A 22106-nucleotide genomic window follows, 5' to 3' on the forward strand; every position below is an offset into this window, starting at 1 on the left:
CCACCAGTCATCTTTATGTGGTGCACTGCCTGTACCTCTATGTGGAGGCATGAGAGAGAGGAAAGGATGCTTTTGTGCCTTGTGACATTTTTTTTTTCAAGATTTCGTCATTGTGGGATTAATATAAACACTTGTGGTACGTAGATTATCGTCGTTTAATACGCCTTAGTATTTTCTTACCTCAGTTGTGAGTGGAGGCAACATATAGACAAACAGGTGACCAATATATTTTTTAAACATGATGCCTTAAGACTGGTCATATTCAACAGCACATACCTCAGCTCCTAAAGAGTAGTTAAAGAACATATTATTGCAGACTTCTCCAGTGATACTCAATTTACAGCCCATGAGCCAAATCTGGCGAGCGGTAGGGTGCCGGGTGACCCACTGACCATTTGGGCTCCACTGGCCTCCTGTCATTTTGGAAACGTGGCCCCTGGGCAAAGCAAGTTGAGTACCCCTGGACTTCTTTCTTCACAAGCATGTTGATCACACAGCATATCAATGCCTTCCTGTCTCATAACATAGTGTATATCATCTTTAATGACTGTTACATTCTGTTTGCTGTAAACATAGACTTTCCAAAGAACATCCAGATGTCAGTATATATGATGGAGTTCACAATAAAAGCAAATGTTCCTCCTTCTTATGGGTTGTGCAAACTGCTTATAGGCACCTTTTTGTGAGCAAGCGACGCTTAGGAGGTGAAGGAATAAGCTTTTAGGACATCCTTCCCGTCGTTTCCCTCTACTGAGGCCACAATGCTTGAGTAGTCACAGGCGACATGAGTAAACCCTCTAGAAAACAGGACACAAAGCATGAAGTGAGGTTAGGAAATGTAGATTAGAAAACCCACCTGTAATTGGGCTGTTGAGTTACTAGTATCTTGGCTGCGGACCAGTGCTAAAGCATACAGTACCTGGACATTGTGTGAGAGCCTCCCAGTAAATGGTATTGGCTCTCCAGGGTCAACCCACGGTCTCTGTCATTTTTCCATGTCAGCACTCGTAAGGAGAGATCCTGAGATGCTGTCACCGCTCGAAAGCTATCCTGTAAATGTGAGGACAAAGACCATAATTGTAGTGTGTACAACAAATACTTTCAATAAGTGAAGGGATATTTCTTTGAATTCCAAAAGAGAAAACATCCTACCACACATATAGAAGAGATTGGCATAACATGCTCTTTAAAGCTAGCGAGCTGGGCTCCTTTCAGAGAGTAGATCCACAGCTCCTGGCCAGATGCCAGCACTAAGCAGTTGCTGTCCTTGGCCTCCAGAAGGATGTTTGAGGACCAGGTGTTCAGTGTCAATGGGAAGGACTCCACCTGCTGGACTAAAAAGAGATTCAAAATCATACCAGCACAAGCCTACAGCAGTATTTAGGAAAAATCCATCCACCTTTTAAACCCCTGAACTGTTGAGCAGGAGTAATTCTGAGATGTAGAGTTGTCATATTCATTTTCTGAAGTACCCACTTATATTAACACTAATATTAAAGGGACAGAGGTGTCTGCCTTCTCTCGAATATGGTGGAACTAGATGGCATGACTTGTGGTGCTCAAAACACCAAGGATGAAATAAAATGAAATGAAATGACATGAAATAAAATACAATAAAAAAAAAAAAAAAGAAATAAAATAATAAAAAAATAAAATACAATTAAATTAAATTAAATTAAATTAAATTAAATGAAATGAAATTTAATTTAATTAAATTTAATGAAATGAAATGAAATTTAATTTAATTTAATTTAATTTATTTACTTTAAAAAATTGAAAAAAAAATTGAGAAACTCAACAGCCATGTCTCTTTCCAGAAATCATGACTCGCTTACTCAAGATAATCCACAGACCTTGCTGGGAGCAGTTTCATGTAGGAACTATTTTCTTTCTACCAAACTACATCCGTCAACCGCTTCACCACACAGAGGGCAGCGTGCATCTACTGCTCACAGCCTTCTCTGTGAGTAGATGCACGCTTCCTTCTGCGCTGTGATACAGTAAGCGGGTGTAGTTTGGTAGAAAGAAAATAGTTCCTACATAAAACTGCTCCCAGCAAGGTCTGTGGATTATCTTGAGTAACCAGGTCATGATTTCTATAAAGAGACATTGCTGCTGAGTTTTTCAAATGTATTTTTTTGGCACTTTGAGCACCACAAGTCGAGTGCCATCTAGTCCCATTATATTGTAATGCAGGCAGACATCTTTACAGCTGGTATCTCCGACACTCAGCAACTCACACTAAAACAATCTAGACTGATAAACAGCACTACAGGTAGGAGGTAAAATAGGTATGTTTGATTTTGGAAGGAACTGTCCCTTTAAACTTCCACTCTTGAGACGTTGGCATGCCGGTCATCCACGGGAATAAGCAAAATACACAATGACAAATGTATCCTGTCTGGCAGCATCTGTACCAGCAGCTTAACAATACCTGCAGGAACTAGTGGATTTTCCTACAATGATTCACCGACTGACTGCAGTTTTCTAATGACTAATATAAGACTCTGCACCACATTTATACTGTAGCATTTCAAAGTCACGTATATCAGTCCTCACCCAGAATATCTGACTTGTACTTCGTCTTTTTAATGCTGACATCGAACACAGTGAGGGCTTTGTTGTTTGGGTACTCGTTGTGGTGGATGATGGCCAGTCTGGCAGGCTGGGTGGGTATGAAGACAGCAGCCTGGCACCCAGTAACTGGCACAGACTGGCACAGAGGATCTTCATCCTCAGAAGGCGAGGTCAAACTCTCTGTGTAAATCACCTGCAAACAAACCAAACAACAGAAGTCTATAAAATCTGTGTGTAATGTTTCACTCCTGGCATCCCAGAACATCTATTTCCCCCACTGTGTTATCAGCACTGAGGTAATTTGGCAAAAGGAAACACACGAGAACAGACCAGAGCAGGAAACAAAAATATACAGTCAGCCTGTCAAAGACAACAAGAAATACCTTTGGACTTAAATCATCATTGTCCTTGGTTCCAGCAGTAATCCATTTCTTGTCAGGTGAGACTAGGAGTGTGTTGACTTTAAAGGTGTCACACACCATTACGCTGGATTTTTTAGTCAAAGCTGAATCAGCTAGTGTGCATACAGATCCCTGACTGGTTCCAACCTGGAGGAGAATATAATGAAAACCATTACTAGACGAAATAACATATTATTTCCAGACTTCTGAGAGAATTCTGAACTTACAGACAGAAACCAATTGTTGCTGATATTGTACTGTACTAATGTACAGTGTGGGGATCCAGCAGAGAAGGAGGCCACCTCCTGGCCAGTCTGACCCTGCCAGGTCTTGATGAGGCCTGTGGAGTCTGCTGTGACCACAACGTCACGCTGTTCATCAGTTACAATCGCTGTCAGGGGACTCTGCACAGGACTGCACCACAGGACTTCACCCTGAGAGAGATAAAGGTGCAACATCAGGTGAATGTCTTGATGAGGGCGTTTATTTATTCCAGTGGCTTGTGAAAATCAATTTCAGTCATGTTCAGCTGGAATGAAAGCTGCATACACGCAGCTTGCAGTGGCACATGATGGCAGTACGTATCACGGTCTGAATGAGTGTCACTTTTAACTCCGGCTTTACTTCATGGCATCTCAGATCTAAGAAGAACACCAGTTGGAAATGTACTGTGGAAATGGACTGATACAAGCTTAAAGCGTGACACTTAAAGGAATAGTTCACCTACAAAATTACCATTTGTGTATCAGTTAGTCGTCCCTGGTTATATTCAACTGATGAAGACAACTTTCTTTTTCTCACATGCCTCCACAGAGTCCAAAAACAGAAAATTCTTGATAATTGTAGTAAAAGAGGGCAGCGTTTAACATCAGCAAAACTATCAGATGTCACATGGTGTGAGCAGAACCATCCATAGCTTAATGTGACAAAGACAATGGAGTCAGTGTGGACATTGTGGAGGACTACAGGTACCTGGGAGTGCATACTAACAATAAACTGGACTGGTCCAAGAACACTGAAGCTCTCTACAAGAAGGGCCTCTATTTTCCGAGGACGCTGAGGTCCTTTAACATCTGGCGGACAATGCTGAGGATGTTTGATGAGTTTGTGGTGACAAGTGCTATCCTGTTTGCTGTTGTGTGCTGGGGCAGCAGGTTGAGGGTAGCAGACACCAGCAGACTCAATAAACTGATTAGCAAGGCCAGTAACGTCATAGCTGGACTCATAGAGAGGAGGATGCTGTCTAAGATATGTGTTTTTTGTTTCTCCAACCGCTTATCCTCTTGAGGGTCGCGGGGGGGGTGGAGCCTATCCCAGCTGACATTGGGCGAGAGGCAGGGTACACCCTGGACACATAGAGACAGACACCATTCACGCTCACATTCACATCTATGGATAATTTAGAGTCACCAATTAACCTGCATGTCTTTGGACTGTTGGAGGAAGCTGGAGTACCCACACGCTGACACGGGGAGAACATGCAAACTCTGCACAGAAGGGCTCGAGAAGGGATCGAACCAGGAACCCTCTTGCTGTGAGGTGACAGTGCTAACCACCACACCACCGTGCCGCCCTAAGATATGTGTCATCTTGGAAACTGTCTCCCACCCACTCCATGATGTGCTGGTCAGACACAGGAGCACATTCAGTGACAGACTCATTCCCCCAAGATGCACCACAGAGCGCCACAGGAAATCAGTGTCAGAGTCAATAGACTGGCATTTGGACTTTTTAACCTTCTGCATTTATAATTCCTGGTTATCTATTGGCTGCAATACTTCAAATGCTGCAATATTCAGTGCAGTTATTGAACTGTGCAATATTTTTCACCTCTTGAATATATATATATTAATTCAACATACAATGCACATAACTGTACATATTTCTTATATTTACTCTGATTCTATTGTTGTTTTATTCTACTGATGTATATATTGTAGTTAAATTTTCACACTGACAAGGACGATATTTTCTTTTAATATTTTAATTTCATATCTTAAATTCTAGTGTTAATCACTGTAGCATAATGCACATCTTATTTTTTATTTTACTGCACATTTCATATCTACTTTATTTTATTTATTGCTTTATATTTACACACTTTTTTTTTTTACATACTCTTATTCTTGAGTCTTATAATTCTCTGTTCGTTACATCGGAGTGACTGTAATGAATCATAGTTTCCCCTTGGGGATCAATACAGTACTTCTGATTGTGATTTCTGAAAACCACACAACACAACTCATGCAGTATCATCACAGTCTCATTTATCCAGTCGTATGCTCAGTACTTTCCAAACACATGCACTTCACTAAAGCACTTCCACATACAGGTAGCATGTCCGGGCCAGCGTATGCGTTTGAACTCTGCTTGTGCATTCTGATGTGCAGAGTTCAAACACATCCACTTGCCAAGGCACACTACCTGTCCATGCCTGAGAGAGTTTATGTGGAAGTAATGTTTAAGCAAGATGATCTGGCTGCTCCTTCATTGAAAGAGTTTGTACAACTGTGCTCAGACAATGTGAGGACATCTGGGATGTTTTCTTGTTTTTGGATTCTTTGTTCATTGTGGAGGCATGTGAGAAAAACAGGTTTTTCCCCCCCTAAATTTAAAGTACACCAGGGTGAGTTATTGATGTACAAATTATCATTTTGTGGGTGAAGTGTTCCTTTCTTTGCCTGTAAATACTGTATTAAAGTAATACAATATAATTTAGGTCAGATGGTGGGAAAAATTGAAACTCTGCCTCCACACAAGCCAACATTTTGCATTTATACAAATACCTTTAACACAATATATACTGAGAATGCATAATGATTTGCTGAAGGTGTTGCACTTACATTCTGGACGTCCCATGCTCGCACTGTACCATCAGAGGAGGCGCTGCACACTGTGGCACTGCTGCTCCAGATGTTAGGAAGCTGAGCCGAGTTCCCCTGCAGGTACACCAACCCGACCACCCTGCCTGATGGACAGCACGTCAGATATGGAAAAATGAGATACGAGAGACATCATGAAGGCATGCACAGGAGATTCCAGACAAACAGACAGACAGCATACCTGTGTGTCCTCTGAGGCTTTTGCAGGTGTAACCTCCTGACCTGCCTTTCGTCATATTCGCCTCTAAGTGGCAACGACGCAGGAAGTATTTCTTCCACGAGTGATTCACGTGCTCACTCCCCAGGACTGCGAGGTTACAGAAACTCCAACGCTGCAGACACATCCTCCTGAGAGGGGAACACAGAATTTGATGTTAAGAATATTATTTATTCATTTTTTAAAGAATTAAACAAACACAATAGACATGATGTAGATAGGACAATCATGACATTGTTCTATTCTGCTTTAACTGAGTCTGTTCTCTCCTTCAATGTTGTCTGTTGGTTTGGTAATCTGAGCCTTAAAAACAAAAACAAGTTGGAAAAAGTGATCAAATTGTGCTGTTAGATCACTGGTGTTACTTTTAATAACCTACAGCATCTGTGTGAAGAGAGGGTCACCTCTACAGCTACGTCTACTGTCTCAGACTCTCAACATCCCCTCCATGTTGAGTTTCAGATGCTTCCATCAGGACGGAGGTTTTGCCTCCCTAAATGCAGCAGTGTGTGATACTGGATTCTGTGTGTTATGTATTGTACTGTCTGTATCTCAAATTGCCCCTTAGGGACATTAAAGTTTTACCTTACCTTACCTTACCTTACCTTACCTTACCTTACCTTAAAGCAGTGGTTCCCAACCTTTTTCTTGAGGGACCCATATTTTTACCATTGTAGACTTTGGTGCCCCCTACACATGTTACACACACCCTTATCCTCATGATGCATGTCTTAAAAAATGTCTATACTAATTTACTTATTCATTTTTAAATAAACAAATACACTTTTAATATACCCCTTAAATTCGTTTGTTTTTGATACATGAATGAATTAAATTTTGACACATAACACATCCTTAAAATCAAGAGGGCTCTGCAACCCCCCACGGCTCTTTGGTGCCTGCCTAGGAGGGTCACGCCCCCGGTTGGGAACTACTGCATAAAAGCACCCAGTACCATTCAGAAAAAAAGGCAGGGGATTAATATCTAGAGCTCCAGTCCAAAGCTGTCAGTTGTCATCAATATCGGCAAAACAGGAGACTGCCCCTTCTGCCAGGAGGGTCAAGAGTGAAAAAACACAACAAACAAAAAACCCCAAAAACAGGGGAAAACACACATGGGTGTGAAACTGCTGGAATATTATTCAGCACACATAGGGTGTCTACAGGTATCAGACACTTAAATTCAATGCTTTTTAAGACCTTATCAAGATATTTTTTTAGCAAAATTTAAGACAAATAATCTTTTTCTGATTCATTCATTGCAGGTAAGTACATGTAGTCCCGTGCAGAGGTAGGTTTTATGTAGGAATAGAGTTATTAGAGTTAAGTTAAGCGACATTTTGCCAACAGATGAGTGCAAGTATAAAGTAAAAAGACAGTGTCAGGGTTCAGTGGTAGGTTTTAAGTTTTGTAACATCAGAAATGTGACCCTTCACACAGAAGAGCTTGACTCATTTTGACAAAAATAGATTAAAACATGAATAAATTAAATAAGATAAAATTTCTGTGGCTATTAAGAACTCACAAATTAAAAATTAAAACCATTTAATGACTTTAAGGGCCTAATATTGATAAAAAATACATTAAAGTTAAGACATTTTATTTTGTTTTGAGATATTATCCACAGGTGTATGACGTTGCAAAAGACAGAAATGAAAGTACAAACAAATCTCACCTCCATAACCAGGGAGTCTCTGCAGCTTCATTCCACTCCTAAAAATATATATTATAGCATATTAATCAGACACAAAACATATAAAAGGCTCGCTCATATTGCACACTCACGACTTCCGCAACTTGGACACTCCTTACCTTACACACACTGGAGGCACTGATTAAATCTTCCTCGGGCAGGAAGGTAAAAATAAGAATAAGGCAATCACTGATCAAGTGCGGCTGATCAATATCCATACTGATATCTATAATAGGCACCCCTTCACCTACTATTCTTCCTCTGTAAGTGAGAGCGACAGCAGCTCAATGTTTGGGCAAACTACGGAAACAAAACAGGGACATGGGGGTGTGGTTTGTTTAGCTGGTAGCCTGCAATATCTCCACTACACCACCAGATGTCGCCATTGTAAAAGGTAGGTGATGGACAGGACGGAGGCGCACGGCAGGTTGCGCGCAGCAGATGCTTTATTGATGGATAAATTCCAATTTTAAATGTGGAAAAATTCAAAAAGGACATGAATGCTTGTATTTAACTTCATAAATGTTTGATTTAACCACCTGCTGCCTGACTGAAGAGAGCAGCACTCTCTTTTTGAGGTAATAATTGCTTTAAAAAGTTGCTTCTTGCTTGTTTTTTATTTATTGTTTTAAATATATCTGCAGGATTTTGTGATGCTTTTTTGTAAGTGTGGAAAAAAATCATTTAGAGAAGATAAACTGCGTAAAAATGCGCGTAAATGGGCACATTACATCGAGCCCTGACCCACTTAATAACCAAATAAGAGGCCACTCCAATCAGTCAAGGTGAATTCACAGCAGAGGAGTGTGTGTGTGAGTGTGTGTGTGTATGTGTGCTGAGATTCAGCCCTGGCGGGATTCTTAAGCAGGGCCCCATGTCTCCTGTGAACACGCCCCAGATAGATGAGCCAGATATATAGCCAAGACCTGCGGGTAGCAGAGGAACTGTGAGAAAGAGATAATCGCACTTGCTCACCCCAAGGGTTACCTGTGACACCCTCGCAATGACAAGAGGGCCCAGCGAAAGGGGGCCACGTAAAAGGAGCTTGGAGGATACCCTAACCGGCAATTTGTAGAGAAACAACCTACTCGAGCGTGTGCTTTTTCCTTTTTTTGATGCTTTTCGTCATTTTGGAGTTCCTTTGGAGTTACCTGGGCTGTGATCGATCGGAGAATAAGCGAACCGAGTTACTCATCAGCTCCGCAGATCGTTGCATGAAACTGAGAGCGGGGCCGCAATGAGTCGGAGAACGAGACGCTGGATTTTAAGAGTTTTACTTTGTCTGGGGATTGTTTATTTGAAAATTGGGTGAGCTGCGCTTATTTGACTTCACACAGATTGTTGTAGGTTATTCTCAAACACTAAAACTGACAAATGACAGGAGACTTTTATCTGCTGCTGGACCATTTGTGCGCCAATGTATTTTATATTTGCTCATAAATAGGCAGGTGATTTTATAAACGATACAAAGCTTAAAGGAAAGAGCGCAAACTTTTATTAGACTCGTGGCATTTCCCGATTTATGATTATTACCTCAATGACATTTCCTTTATTATACTTTTGATATTTATGCCAGTGCGCTTTTACCAGACTTTAAAAGTATCTGAAACTTTTACGCAGCATTTAAGAATCAGTGTAGTGGTGCACCTTAGCTCAGACATGTTACAGAAAAGTAGAACTAATAATTCTGGTGATCATTTCTGCTGTTAAAATCCAGTGTATTTTCCACAGAGGTATATGTTAAATATTTGGATGATGACCCCCAGCTACTATTTAATAAACCAAACTGTGAAAATACATTTGATTTTAAAGGTTATGTAAGATCTTTAAGATAAAAATAAACTCAAAGTGACAGCCAAAAATGTCAGAAAATAGATAAATGGTCGATGGCTGCATTTTCTCAGTCATATCCATCTTCCATTCACAGTGGCTTCTCGTCGGTGGTGGCCCTAGGTGCGAGCATAATCTGTAACAAGATCCCCGGTTTGGCCCCTAGACAACGGATTATCTGCCAGAGTCGCCCCGATGCCATTATCGTCATCGGAGAGGGAGCCCAAATGGGCATCAACGAGTGTCAGTTTCAGTTCAAAAACGGGCGCTGGAACTGCTCTGCGCTTGGAGAGAGGACAGTCTTCGGAAAAGAGTTGAAAGTGGGTATGTTGCTGTCTGTTAACGTTTGTTTTACAGTTTGAAACATGTTTTATTTACAGCAGTTAACACCATTTATGAATCACCTCACACTTCCATGCGCATTTGTGCGTAAAATGCGCACAGGCTTCATCTCTGGCTCTTTTGTGATTTCCCTCAAAATTCCTTTTAATATAAAACAGTGCCAAATAGAAGTTGAGGATTTAGCCTGTCAATAAATTGGAGTTTTGTTTTTAAATGACACTGACATGCATCCTTTCCCACGTTTTACACAATCTAATCTCCTAGCAGGTGCTCTTTATCTGAAGCCAAACTCTGCACCAGACAAACTTCTCCTGCACATAAATGATCATCTGCCCTGCATCATCCATGGCATCCCAAAAGGAGTCAGTGTCACTTACATCAGGCCCTAGTTTGTCCTCCAGACTTCTCACAGAGTGGAGCTTTTTCTACAAAAGGCATCTGAAGCCAGCACTGTAACAAAGCTCTTGTGAATGTTGGCAGCCTTTCTTTTCAGCCCGGCAGAGTCTCTGGAGACACATTTTCACTGGTCTTTATCCTGTCTAGCGATGGGTGCTGTGGCTCTCACTGTACGGACGTAGATCTTACCACGGGTATAAGTTACAGCAGGGCAAAGCCAAGAGGAAAGCAAGACCTGAAAGTACTAAATTAGAAGAACAAATTAGTTCAAATCTGAGACAAAAGTCTGCTGTGGAGAGTGGATGGACTTTAGGGGATGCTGAAATTGTGGCTGGAGTTTTGTGACCTGTTTGTTGGCGACTATAAACTGAAAAGGAGGATTAGAGATTGTTAGTTATCAAGGATACCAATACCAGGAAGATCTATAATGAAGTATAATGATGCCTTTATGGCTACAGCCTGCGTACAGAGTTTAAAAACCACAGAGGATGCTTTGTAAAACCATTTAGATAAGAATTCTTAAATATTTTCATCCTGGCACAGCTATTGAAGTAAAACAAAGAATCCAAATACCCTTTCACACAATGGTCAGTAGCTTGGACCAGCTGTTTGAGGCCATCCTGCCGCTGCTGTTGGAAAGAAAGGATTATCTCTTCATGCTGTTGAAATGAAAACAGTGGTGTTTGACAATCTGTTCCTTTATGAATGAGTGGTTTTAGCCCATCAAGAGTCTTGGTTTGTGTTTCCAAGACAGGAGTTTAAGTCTATGGCTTGGACAGCCATACCAAATAGATTGGTTTCACTGATCAGATTAGGGTAGAAGGCCACTGGTTGTAAATGAACGCCATTGTTGATGCCCAGGCTGAGTGGAGCTGTGGTGCTCGCAATTGTTCTTAAAGCGAAGGAGGACTGACCCGTGAACTGACATAATCCTCACGGGTAATGCAAGGTGCATCAGCTTTGAGCCATTTTCAGCCTCGACTGTGTTTGCACTTGAACTTTGTAGTTACACTAAGCTGTATGAGATGAGGTCCATATAAAGAGGCCGAGGGGTGCATGACTCTGCAGAGATGAAAGAGGAACAAACATGGCAGAAAAACAGTGAACTGGCACTTCTAGTTCAACTTAAAAAGGCTTTTGATTTTCTCTCGTCCACTGTCTTTTTTAATATCTTCCACCTCTCATTACACGGTTAGGAAGAATTCATACCATCTCTTGCGGTGAACTCATGCACTCAGAACTGCAGGGGAAAAATTAACAACGGTGCAGTCAGAGCTGACTGACACACCTTCTTTTTTGGCTTGGAGCCCATTGAGTCTATAAAAACGTCCACATAATTGATGCCTCAATATGAGCTCTTTTTATTTTCAATGGCAAGGGCACACATCCAAGATGTTTATCAAAAACATGGCGGCTTTACATAGTGGAGCGGGTGGTAGGAGGAAGCACAAAGAAGGTATGGTGTTTGTTTTGAACAAACAGAGACAAGAGGAGTTTATTTACACATAGATATGATGGATGTTATAATCAGGAGTTTCCTGTTTGCATGATAATGAATCACAGATCTGAAAGTGAAAAGATGCTACTTGTTGATCATGGATATGAATATTACATTATGGGCTTTTCTCATATTGTATTATGAGGGAAAAGTTGCATCATATAAAGCTGTGAATGAGATATATCAGTGTTTCTTCCTCTGCTTATTATTCGACCGGAGAACTTTGTTTCAGGATCTGTCTGTATGAATCCTGTCAGATTAACCTTTAGTGTTTTGTCGATATTTCTGTGTGCATGTAAATGATTTGTTAGCCGGACTTGGGCGAGATAACGACAGGAAGAAGACTCAGATGTCAGTGCCTTATGAGTTTGCACAGAATGTGACAGTTTCTGAGTGGATCAATAGCCCTTCCTTGACGACAACCCTCTTATTCATACTGCTTTGTTGACTATACCGCCAGTGGCCATTTTGGTTCACGGGCAGGACAGTTTCCAGGTCAGGTTTCAAAACACTGCAGCCCTTTAGTAATATGTCAGCAGCACTGTGATGTAAGCACACATACTGTTAATGATTAATCTAGTTCTTAAAAAATCCTGGTGCTTCAACTGTAGGCGTAACATCATAACACTCTTTATTCAAAAACATCTCACCCTGCAACACTGTATTCATCCCTCGTTTTTTTTTCTGTTCCACCATAGGGAGCAAAGAGGCTGCGTTCACCTACGCCATCATCGCAGCAGGGGTGGCACACGCCATTACAGCTGCCTGTACACAGGGCAACCTGAGTGACTGTAGCTGTGATAAGGAGAAGCAGGGTTTCTACAGCAAAGACCAGGGCTGGAAGTGGGGAGGCTGCTCGGCAGACATCAGCTACGGCCTGGGCTTCTCCAAAGTATTTATCGACGCTCGGGAGGTCAAACAGAACGCGAGGACACTCATGAACCTCCATAATAACGAGGTGGGACGCAAGGTAAGTTGTTAGCAATAAGGCTCTTTACAGGACAATGACTGTACACATCATGAATACTCACCTTGCTTTGCCCGGGGGGCTCTTTGGCAAAAGTGACAGGAGGTCAGGGGCCAGTTAATAAACAACATTAATAACATTTATCAGTATATATAATAAATTAACTGCCTGTTTTCACCTGTTGACGTTTGCTGTCCTCATTCAGCTTTGCCAAGAGGCAAATCCACTTGCAGTAGCCCTGCACAGGGGTGTATCTATAATTTGAGGACATTCAGGACTTAGCCTGGACCACTGTTGGAAGGTTTTGTGGATTCTCCCCCTTTTTTTTAACAAGCTTTGTTTTAATTCTTTTTAAATGCACTCTGGCACCCTATTTACCAAATGATCGTTTGGACACCCTGCACCCTATCACGGGCCAGATTTAGCCTTAATGTGTCACCGTCGTGCTGTGGTCACAATACGAGCAAGAATGCAACAGTGTGACCTGTTACATCATCGCTAAGTTGCCTATGTTGCTCAAGCGCTCGTCAACGTAGTTACGTCATCACCGGGTTGTGTGTCTCTGCTACAAAGCATCTTGAATGTCATCTAAAGTTTGTATTTTTTTTCCCAAAAAGCATCTCTTCTTTTGATTCATGTGTGAGTCCCATTTTAGCATTGCATTTTGCCGCTCCATTGTATCCCAATGTGCACCTCAATGCATGTAAAGTTAGCATAGTGTCAGCTAACTAAGCTAAATAACACTGTACCACAGCTGGAAACAAAAACATATGATTGGTTGACGCTTCATCACGTCATTGGGGTGCTGAAGAAAGTTAATGCCAGCTGAAGTTGTATTTGTAGTGCGTCTTGCTGTCCAAAGCGACAAGTGCCAGGTGTCAGTTTGTAGCCATGTTACCGGCTTCCATTGAAAATGACTTGTAGCCTGTTGCTGTGTCACGCATAGTGTCGGCACAGCATTTTAATCCATAGAATTTGTTCCCATCTCCACATTCAAATCCTTTCAAGTCACAGAGACTATAAGTGACTAAAAGTGATGGTGAACTTGTGGTTAACTAGTCTGAGTCTGGCCCCGGTAACAGTTAACGGTCCCTGCCATGATGTGGTGTGGGTGAACCTTGCCAAAGATCTGGGCAGCGGGGCCAAGACTGAACAAGCAGTGGAATAAAAGGCTGCTTTTAAGGAAAGAGCTGTCTAAGTGGCAGGGTTTGATTACAACCCAGATCTCTGCGCTGAAAACAGATTGACACTGTACAAAAAGGCATTAGCCCACTCGCCCCCCATGCTTTGCACCACTGGGACAGTGTACAGTTACCTTTATGACAATCCCCACCCACAATTTCGCTAATATCACGAGCCCACATCAGGTGCAATGTGCTTGTACATGCACCACAGGGGTGTTTACTGTTTGGTTATTATCGTCATTGAGTAATATGTGTCTTTGTTGACATGCACTCCACCTGCATACTGGCTCTAATACACAGATTTAAATCAGTCATTAGGTGAAAGGTCCAAATTTGATTGGATCAAGTAAAAATCAGTGTCAGTATATCATGAAATCAGCTATGCTTACAGTCAGAACCCACTGCGAAAGGGCATCACAACATAAAACATAAGAGACATTAATAATATGATAAGGAAAGGATGCTTCTCATGATGTGCTGGCCTGCTCATTTGATGGCTCTTCTGCATGCACGGCTGCAGAGCACTGCAGAGTGACAAAAAGACTCCAGGAAGTCTCGAGGTTAGAGATTGAGTGGAATAATGTGCCAAACAGCTAAAGTGAGGTTGGAGTTAGTGAGGAATAAAAAAAAGCAGCTTTGCCCAAAGTTAACTCACATCCTGTCTCCCTCTCTCTCTCTCTCTTTCTATCTCACTGTGCCAAATAGCCTGATTCACACAACTGACACGTCCATCCCCACACTGCCTGAAAAGCCTCTCCGCACACAATTGTCCCCAGTAGATCATTTTCTACGTGCGTTTCAGGACCATGAATTCAAATTGGCTTATCTGGACAGCTAAATTGCCTCCCAGGGAAAAGACTGTATTTGTGGATTCAAACTTTGCTACTTTCTCTCCTTCCTGCTAATAAATGGCCTCTCTGTTTTGATAGTTACCACCCCCCTCCTCCTTTATTTATGCTAATCAAACGCAGTGACACTGAGCGGGAGCGCCGTTCACAGCTCCCTGGTCGAAGACGTCCAGACAAAGGCTGTCACAAGTGTTGGTCACAGAACAACTGATGGATTAAGGGAGTCGAAGCCAAGAGTTTTATGAAGTGGTTCGCTCGGGGAAAAGTTGTTGTTTTTTTCTGGTTCTTGTTCACACGTCTGTGTTTGGGTTCCATTCTTACTGTTTACTTGCCAAGAGCGCGGAGGCATAAATATCTCGTCAATGGCTTCAGGAGACCGGATCGCATGCTAAACTCGTCGCACTTTAACGGAAGGAAATTGCAGTTGACCTTGCTGCTTAAGAAAATTCCAGTTTCAGTCAATGGCACTTCTCATTGTCATCAGTTCAGGGTTTAGCAGTAATCCTAGTCACTCGGCGCCTTGTACAGTCACTCTTGACATTTGTGTGTTGTGTGTGGTAACTACACACACAGAGCCTGAAATCTGATACATTATTTTGGCTTCTGTGTATATGGTATCACACAGCTATGCGGTGGGGCTGTATTTAATCCCCAGCCATGGTGTATTTGTCAGTCACATTGTTATTAAGTTGCGTGTTTGTCATTTGCCTCGAAGTGCAGGAGTTGAAATGTGAATTAAGACAGATTGAAACAGATCAGGGATTTAGAATATGTAGAGTTGCATGAGTTGCAGTTTCATTCTGAAAAATATAAATAAATATAACAGAAAAAAAAATCATTATTTTAGAAAACTGCATGGTAATTGGTTTTAATAATCTAGTATGGATGTTATTAACCTATCATCAGAGTGCATTCATCACTCATCACTGGCATGTTTTTACAGTTGCCGGTCGTTACTACGTTACTAAGTTGTTTTTGTGTGTGCAGGTCCTGCAAGAGAACATGCGACTGGAATGCAAGTGTCATGGCGTCTCAGGCTCCTGCACCACCAAAACCTGCTGGACTACACTTCCCAAGTTCCGCGAGCTCGGCTACATTCTCAAGGAGAAGTATGCCCATGCGGTGCACGTGGAGCCAATCAAAGCCAGCCGCAACAAGCGCCCTAAATTCCTCAAGATCAAGAAGCCTTACTCGTACCGGAAGCCCATGGATACAGACCTGGTGTACATAGACAAGTCGCCTAACTACTGCGAGGCAGACCTCGTGACGGGGAGCTTGGGGACGCAGGGCAGGGTGTGTAACAAGACTATGATGCAGCACATCAGCGGCTGTGACTTGATGTGCTGCGGCCGGGGATACAACACACACCAGTACTCGCGTGTCTGGCAGTGCAACTGCAAGTTCCTGTGGTGCTGCTATGTTAAATGCAACACCTGCAGCGAGAGGACAGAGGTGTACACATGCAAATGATAATATTTATTGGATGGTGTGTGTGTCTGTGTATAAGTGTGTGTGCGTGTGTGTGATGACGTATGTGAGCGTGCGGGTTCTTGTCTTTGTGTTTTCATGGACAAACTGGAGCTGTTGAACTTTACAAGAGGGCTGTTATTGCAGCCTTTTCATACATAATGAGGAACTACTGTACTGTGTATACAGTGAGCTGAAGATGGGGCGTCATGATTCTTTTGCACACATAGCTCTTCACCCCTCTTCTTGGACTGTTCGTTGGGGCGCAATGTCGAAAAAGTGTGACTAAACACCGCTAAGGGAAAAACTGAACCCTGGCACGTGGGACTGGGTACCCACGGTGTGAGCCAGAGACGCAAATGCCAAGACTTTTAAGCTATATGGACATTTAGGAAATGGATGTTTCCAATGCAAATGAATTATGGTGGATGTGATTGCTGGGCAGGACACACTGCTGTAGTTCTCACTCTGTGCGCAGATGAAATGACACAGCCATTTGGAATATTTAACATACTGTATTTAGAGAATGAAAATAATTAATATTAATTTATTCTATAAAAGAAACTACTGATTTTATCCATTATGGATCAAAAAATAACTAAATGTTGGGTTTTAGTTTATTAAAGCGAAACTTGTCCACACACTTGTTAACACACTGGATTTGAACCTGCCTGGAATAATGTGTCATGTTCTGGAATCAGATTGTTCCAGATGAAACTGCTGTAGGCTACTCACACTGACCTTCTGACCCTGTCATGAGTTTGTCTTCCCTCTGTTTGCTGCTAGTCTAGAGAATCCCACTTGTTGAGGTCGAAGGCTGTACGCTCTACTGACTGTCTTCAATGGCGTCGCTTACTTCAAGCTGATTGAGCTTAACAGGTCTTAGTCACTGATCAAAAACACGGGCACATTCTCCACTTTTGGTAAATATTGGTTCATAGAGTATATTTTGTAAAAGCCTATTTTTATATGAATGTCTTATTTATATCTTTTGCATATTCAATGTCAAGTTCTGACTCTGACGCCTGTTTTTAAATCCCTGTGGAAAAAAAAGCTGATATGTAAGTTGGCCCCTGCTGTCACTGCCATAGTTGTATATTGTAAGTGATAGAAACTGTTTATATGTGTCTGTGTTCAAACGTCTGTGTTTACTGCGTTTCATGACTACTACTGATGGAATACAGGAACAGAATAACACTAACAAGACATGATCTCCATTATTGCTTCCTCGTACATTCAAGTCTCACTCTGGTCATGACAGAAGAACAAATGGGAATAGAAAAGGACCTGTGGAGAATGTTCAGGCTTGCAAGGACAAAACATACTTGAACAGCTGTAATGGTTAGATAACAGGGAAAAAATGGCACTATGTATACAAGAATTGAAAATTGAAGAAAAGTAACACTGACCTTAAAGGGACAGTTCATCCAAAAATAAAAAATACACATTTTTCCTCTTACCTGTAGCACTATATATCAGTCTAGACTGATTTGGTGTGAGTTGCTCAGTGTTGGAGATGTCTGCCTTCTCTCCAGTATAATGGCTCTAGATGGCACTCAGCTTGTGGTGATTAAAGGGCCAAAAACAAACAAACAAAAACATTAAAAAACATCGTCATTTTCCAGAAATCGTGAGCTTGTTACCGAACATAATCCACGGACCTTGTTGTGAGCAGTTTCATGTAGAAACAATTTTCTTTCGGCTGAACAACACCTGCCAACTGTATCACCACACAGAAGGAAGTGTGCATCTACTGTTAGCTCAGCTAGCACCACTGAGCTAGCTAACGTTACAGCTCAGCCGAGGAGGATGCCATTAATGTTTACATCTCCCCTGTAACAAAAACAAGCCTCTCGTCCCAACACATTCTCACTCTGACCTCGTCACGTATTGACGTTTGGTAATGGACTTTCCCCACATCCATACACGACGTGCAAGGTACCCTGGGTGTGTTGGTTGTTGATGTTCTGGGACGGCGTGTCAAGTTCTGCCTGTTATGTACATTGTCTTCTTTCATGATACACTTCCATTTTCACAGGAAATTTAACATTTACATACAGTCTCTTTCAAAATAAAAGCACTACACCAGTACAACAGTCGGTTTAGGCAACTAAAACTCGTGGTTAGGTTTAGGAAAAAAGACCAGGGTTTGGTTTTATGATCTTACGGAACGCAAACACCAGTCCCTCGGGTGGAAGTTGGTGTTTGTTGGACCCATCCACTACTCCTCCTACCTGCACAACTCGGACTTTCGCCGCCTTAACTTTTGTCCTTGTCCTGCTGCGTTTTCCCCCTGATGCTGCCAGGTGCCGTTAAACTATAATAGCAACCAGCTGCGTATCACGCCGATGTTAAAGGACACCCTTTTTCGTGGTTTCTGATGCCACAAGTCACTGCCCAAGCGCCAGATTTCGACAACTTCGGATTGAGACCGGCCTCCTCGTCCATGAGTAGATGCACACTTCCTTCTGTGCTGTGATATGGTTGGCAGGTATAGTTCAGTGGAAAGAAAACAGTTCCTACATGAAACTGCTCACAACAAGGTCTGTGGACTATGTTGAGTAACTGAGTCATGGCCTCTGGAAAGAGACAGTGCTGTTGAGTTTTTCATTTTTTTTTATTTTTGAGCTGAGTGCCATCTGGTTTCATTATTTTAAAGAGAAAACAGACATCTCTACAGTCAATATCTCCAACACTCTGCAACTCACACCAACAATCTAGACAGATAAATAGGACTACAGGTAAGAAGAAAAATATGTATTTTTGATTTTGGGTGAACTGTCCCTTTAACATTTTTTGGCCATTAACCAGCATAGTAGAGGAGTTGTTGAACTTTTATGACATTAATTGCTCATTATATAGGAATCATTTAGTGTCATCACTTAGACTTTCAAATGAACGTAAATGTAAATCGTTATTAATGGTAGCTATGTGGTGGTTTGCAGCAGCATTAGACAATGTTAGAGTCATTAAATTTGGATAAATATTCTCAAATATCACACGGTCACCATGGAGATAAATCAGTTCTCAAAGTGCTTATCCTACAAGTACAATGTGTGCAGTACTGGGCAGCAGAAAGAGAGACGTCTTTTGAGAGGGGAAAGTTATTCAGGCTTAATTGAGGGCCCATCTTGCAGACTGGGAAGCAGTTGAATGTGTCAGAGGAGAAAAGTGTTTGCGCTCTAATGGTAGGGTACCAGAGTAATTGATGAGACTGGTTGGGCAGACTGTCACGGAGATGACTTGCTCAGTCGGGGGAGTGGGAGCTGTCAGGTGATAGATGACTCGCACATCTGCTTCATTCACTCCTGGGCCACTAGTTGCTACAACAACTCCAGCGCAGCAGAGAAAATGCAGGGCAGTCTCCAAGAGAGGCCGGCCGACGTGTCAGGGAAATGTTAACGACGCTAAAGCCCACAGTCGTTACAGATTCCACTCTCATCGGCCTGGAAGTGGAGCGGGGAGACAGGCCTGAGGTGTTGACGGAAAACCTGCTCCCAATAATCTCCTGGGATTGACAAATGTGGCCTGTAAAGTTTTCACCTGTGCTGTGTTTCAGAACATTCCCACACAGGCATTTTCCTTGTAAAACTTTCTTTTTTTTTATCCCCATAGAAAAAACTGATACACATGAGATTTCAGGTTTAATTTACACTAGATTAGCCGTATCATGTGTCATTGGCAGTGATAATCTGCCCAGAATAAAGAGAAAAGGGCGTGAAGGGGATAATAACAGAGGCTTGTCTCTGTCTGACAAAAGCTTTTAGCTTTCATAATATTGATACAAAAGACTCTGGCATAAGAAAAGGCAGCTGCTAAAAAAGCTCTGGTTAAACCTAAACCAGGGTTTTGTGTCTAAGACGCACATCACATTATCTCATGAACAAAACACTTAACATCTTAGAGTCCTTTATATGTGTCACTTATTTACTTTCACTTGCAGTAATCTAACATTCAGTGTTGGAGAAGCTACTTTGGAAAGTACCAATTACATCACACTGGAAGAATCTGAAATACAGCAGAGCTACCCTACTGAGATATATAGTTTGGTTAACTGAAGTTACTTTGTAAAAAATACAAAAGTATAACAAAATATAATACAAAAAAGTGACATGAAAAAAAACTGCAACTCAGTTGAGTTTATTGCAGAAGTGCCCACTTGTTCACAGGTCATACATTAACCAAAAAATAAATAAATAAATAAAACAAAAGGAAATAAAATAAAATAAAAATGAAATGAAATGAAATGAAATTAAATTAAATAATGCCCCACTATTTAAAAGAAAGTGCAAGGAATGTTTGCTTTGGTTTTATGTAGGCTACAATGTCCAATAGTCAGACTCCTGACTTCCAGAAACTAGACTCCAAGTGGACTGGTGCACCAAGCAGGGTTACTCATTTATCCATGTAACTTCTAAAATAGCAGGCAACAACTTCCTTGAACATTTGTTAATAAATATTAATAATCAATAGGCTACTACTGACGTATTGTGGTACAAGGGGGTTCAATTACAGTTAAGAAGCAATGGTAAAATTAAAATAAGAAATCCTTCCTTTCCCTCTGTGACCCATGTTTATAGTTTTAGTAGTTACAGATGCTGTATGTAACTCTGGAGAAAGACAGTTGATTGTTGTTGAGTCTTACTCATAGGCTGTCAAATACCAACGCTTTGAGTTCGTAGCCAAGCTGAACCACACACTCAGAGCGTTGGTATTTGACAACCTTAGAATGAGACTAAACAATAAACTTTCCCTAGAGTCACATACAGCACTGTTAAATATGCAAAACATGGCAAAAAAAAGTAATTTATCGACTTAAATCACGATACAAATATCAATGAACTACCAGCTACCTACTGTAACATGTAGTTAAACTACTTGTTTGATTTCATGTAGTTTACAGTGTTAGGAAAAATACATCATAACTGCAGTTATGAAAAAATACCAAAATACGAGCTACTTCACAATTAAAATTAGTAAAACCATATCTCAAAAAATTTAGCCAATCAAAGTAAAACTATCGTCAAAAAGTAGTTAACTAAACTGACAACTAAACTGAGTAAAGTGTAGATGTGTTTGATTAAGAGACCAGGGTAGGCCAACCCTCACCTTAGCAGCCCAAGGATGTGTTTTAAGAAGAAGAGCAGTTATTGGTGTAGTGGAGGGAATGCGCAGGTATAGTGGGGCAACAGTAGCTCAGTTGGAGCAGCAGTGGCTCAGTCCATAGGGACTTGAGTTGGGAACCGGAGGGTCGCCGGTCCAAGTCCCCATCCAGACCAAATATGGAGCATGGACTGGTAGCTCGAGAGGTGCCACTTCGCCTCTTGGGCACTGCTGAGGTGCCAAAGTAGATAACTACTGACACAGCTACTAACATTTGCTAACTACTAACTGCCCATCAACTACTTCAAATTGTAGTTCATCCATCCATCTATCCATTTTCATTCGCTTATCCGAAGCCGGGTCGCAGGGGCAGCAGGCCAAGCAAGGCATCCCAGACATCCCTCTCCCCAGCAATGCTTTCCAGCTCCTCCTGGGGGACCCCAAGGTGTTCCCAGGCCAGACAAGATATGTCGTCCCACCAGCGTGTTCTGGGTCTGCCCTGGGGCCTCCTACCAGTTGGACGTGCCCGGACCACCTCCAATGGGAGGTGCCCAGGAGGCATCCTGATCAGATGCCCGAACCACCTCAGCTGACCCCTATCGACACAAAGCAGCAGCGGCTCTACTTCGAGATCCTCCGGATGTCCGAGCTCCTTACCCTATCTCTAAGGCTAAGCCCAGCCACCGCACAGAGGAAACCCA

At 41.9% G+C, this 22106-nt stretch overlaps 2 protein-coding genes across 3 annotated transcripts; one reads left to right on the forward strand and one right to left on the reverse strand.

Moving 5' to 3' along the window:
• Positions 1–137: 137 nt before the first annotated feature.
• fbxw12 (F-box and WD repeat domain containing 12) lies at positions 138–8066 on the reverse strand. The gene is made up of 10 exons (XM_050065419.1): positions 7890–8066; positions 7753–7790; positions 6042–6208; positions 5822–5946; positions 3206–3412; positions 2961–3125; positions 2560–2770; positions 1153–1334; positions 920–1050; positions 138–797 (listed from the first exon to the last, which is right to left on the reverse strand). The coding sequence occupies exons 1-10, from the start codon at positions 7986–7988 to the stop codon at positions 698–700; spliced, it is 1425 nt and encodes a 474-aa protein (XP_049921376.1). The 5' UTR covers positions 7989–8066; the 3' UTR covers positions 138–697.
• A 614-nt stretch (positions 8067–8680) lies between these two features.
• Positions 8681–17588, forward strand: LOC126403027 (protein Wnt-7a). Of its 2 annotated transcripts, none has more exons than XM_050065422.1 (4): positions 8681–9078; positions 9698–9924; positions 12535–12794; positions 15823–17588. In XM_050065422.1, exons 1-4 carry the CDS (start codon positions 9008–9010, stop codon positions 16303–16305), a joined length of 1041 nt encoding a protein of 346 aa, XP_049921379.1. In that variant the 5' UTR covers positions 8681–9007; the 3' UTR covers positions 16306–17588. The 2 variants fall into 2 exon arrangements, with proteins under 2 accessions (XP_049921379.1, XP_049921378.1); XM_050065421.1 differs by having other exon boundaries at positions 8684–9078; positions 12535–12806; positions 15823–17583.
• The last annotated feature ends 4518 nt before the right edge of the window (positions 17589–22106 follow it).

The sequence above is a fragment of the Epinephelus moara genome, chromosome 16 (genome assembly GCF_006386435.1).
Source record: "Epinephelus moara isolate mb chromosome 16, YSFRI_EMoa_1.0, whole genome shotgun sequence".
Classification (NCBI taxonomy): domain Eukaryota; kingdom Metazoa; phylum Chordata; class Actinopteri; order Perciformes; family Serranidae; genus Epinephelus; species Epinephelus moara.

What these genes read in the sequence shown, in the direction of transcription:
- fbxw12 (XM_050065419.1), bottom strand. Translation starts at nt 7,988, where the DNA reads ATGGATATTGATCAGCCGCACTTGATCAGTGATTGCCTTATTCTTATT. An exon ending in GCAACAATTGGTTTCTGTCT is followed by an intron (nt 3,126 to 3,205) that starts GTAAGTTCAGAA and finishes ATTCTCCTCCAG; the next exon opens with GTTGGAACCAGTCAGGGATC. An exon ending in GTACAAGTCAGATATTCTGG is followed by an intron (nt 1,335 to 2,559) that starts GTGAGGACTGAT and finishes ATCTCTTTTTAG; the next exon opens with TCCAGCAGGTGGAGTCCTTC.
- LOC126403027 (XM_050065421.1), top strand. Translation starts at nt 9,008, where the DNA reads ATGAGTCGGAGAACGAGACGCTGGATTTTAAGAGTTTTACTTTGTCTG. An exon ending in CGGAAAAGAGTTGAAAGTGG is followed by an intron (nt 9,925 to 12,534) that starts GTATGTTGCTGT and finishes GTTCCACCATAG; the next exon opens with GGAGCAAAGAGGCTGCGTTC. An exon ending in ATAACGAGGTGGGACGCAAG is followed by an intron (nt 12,807 to 15,822) that starts GTAAGTTGTTAG and finishes TTGTGTGTGCAG; the next exon opens with GTCCTGCAAGAGAACATGCG.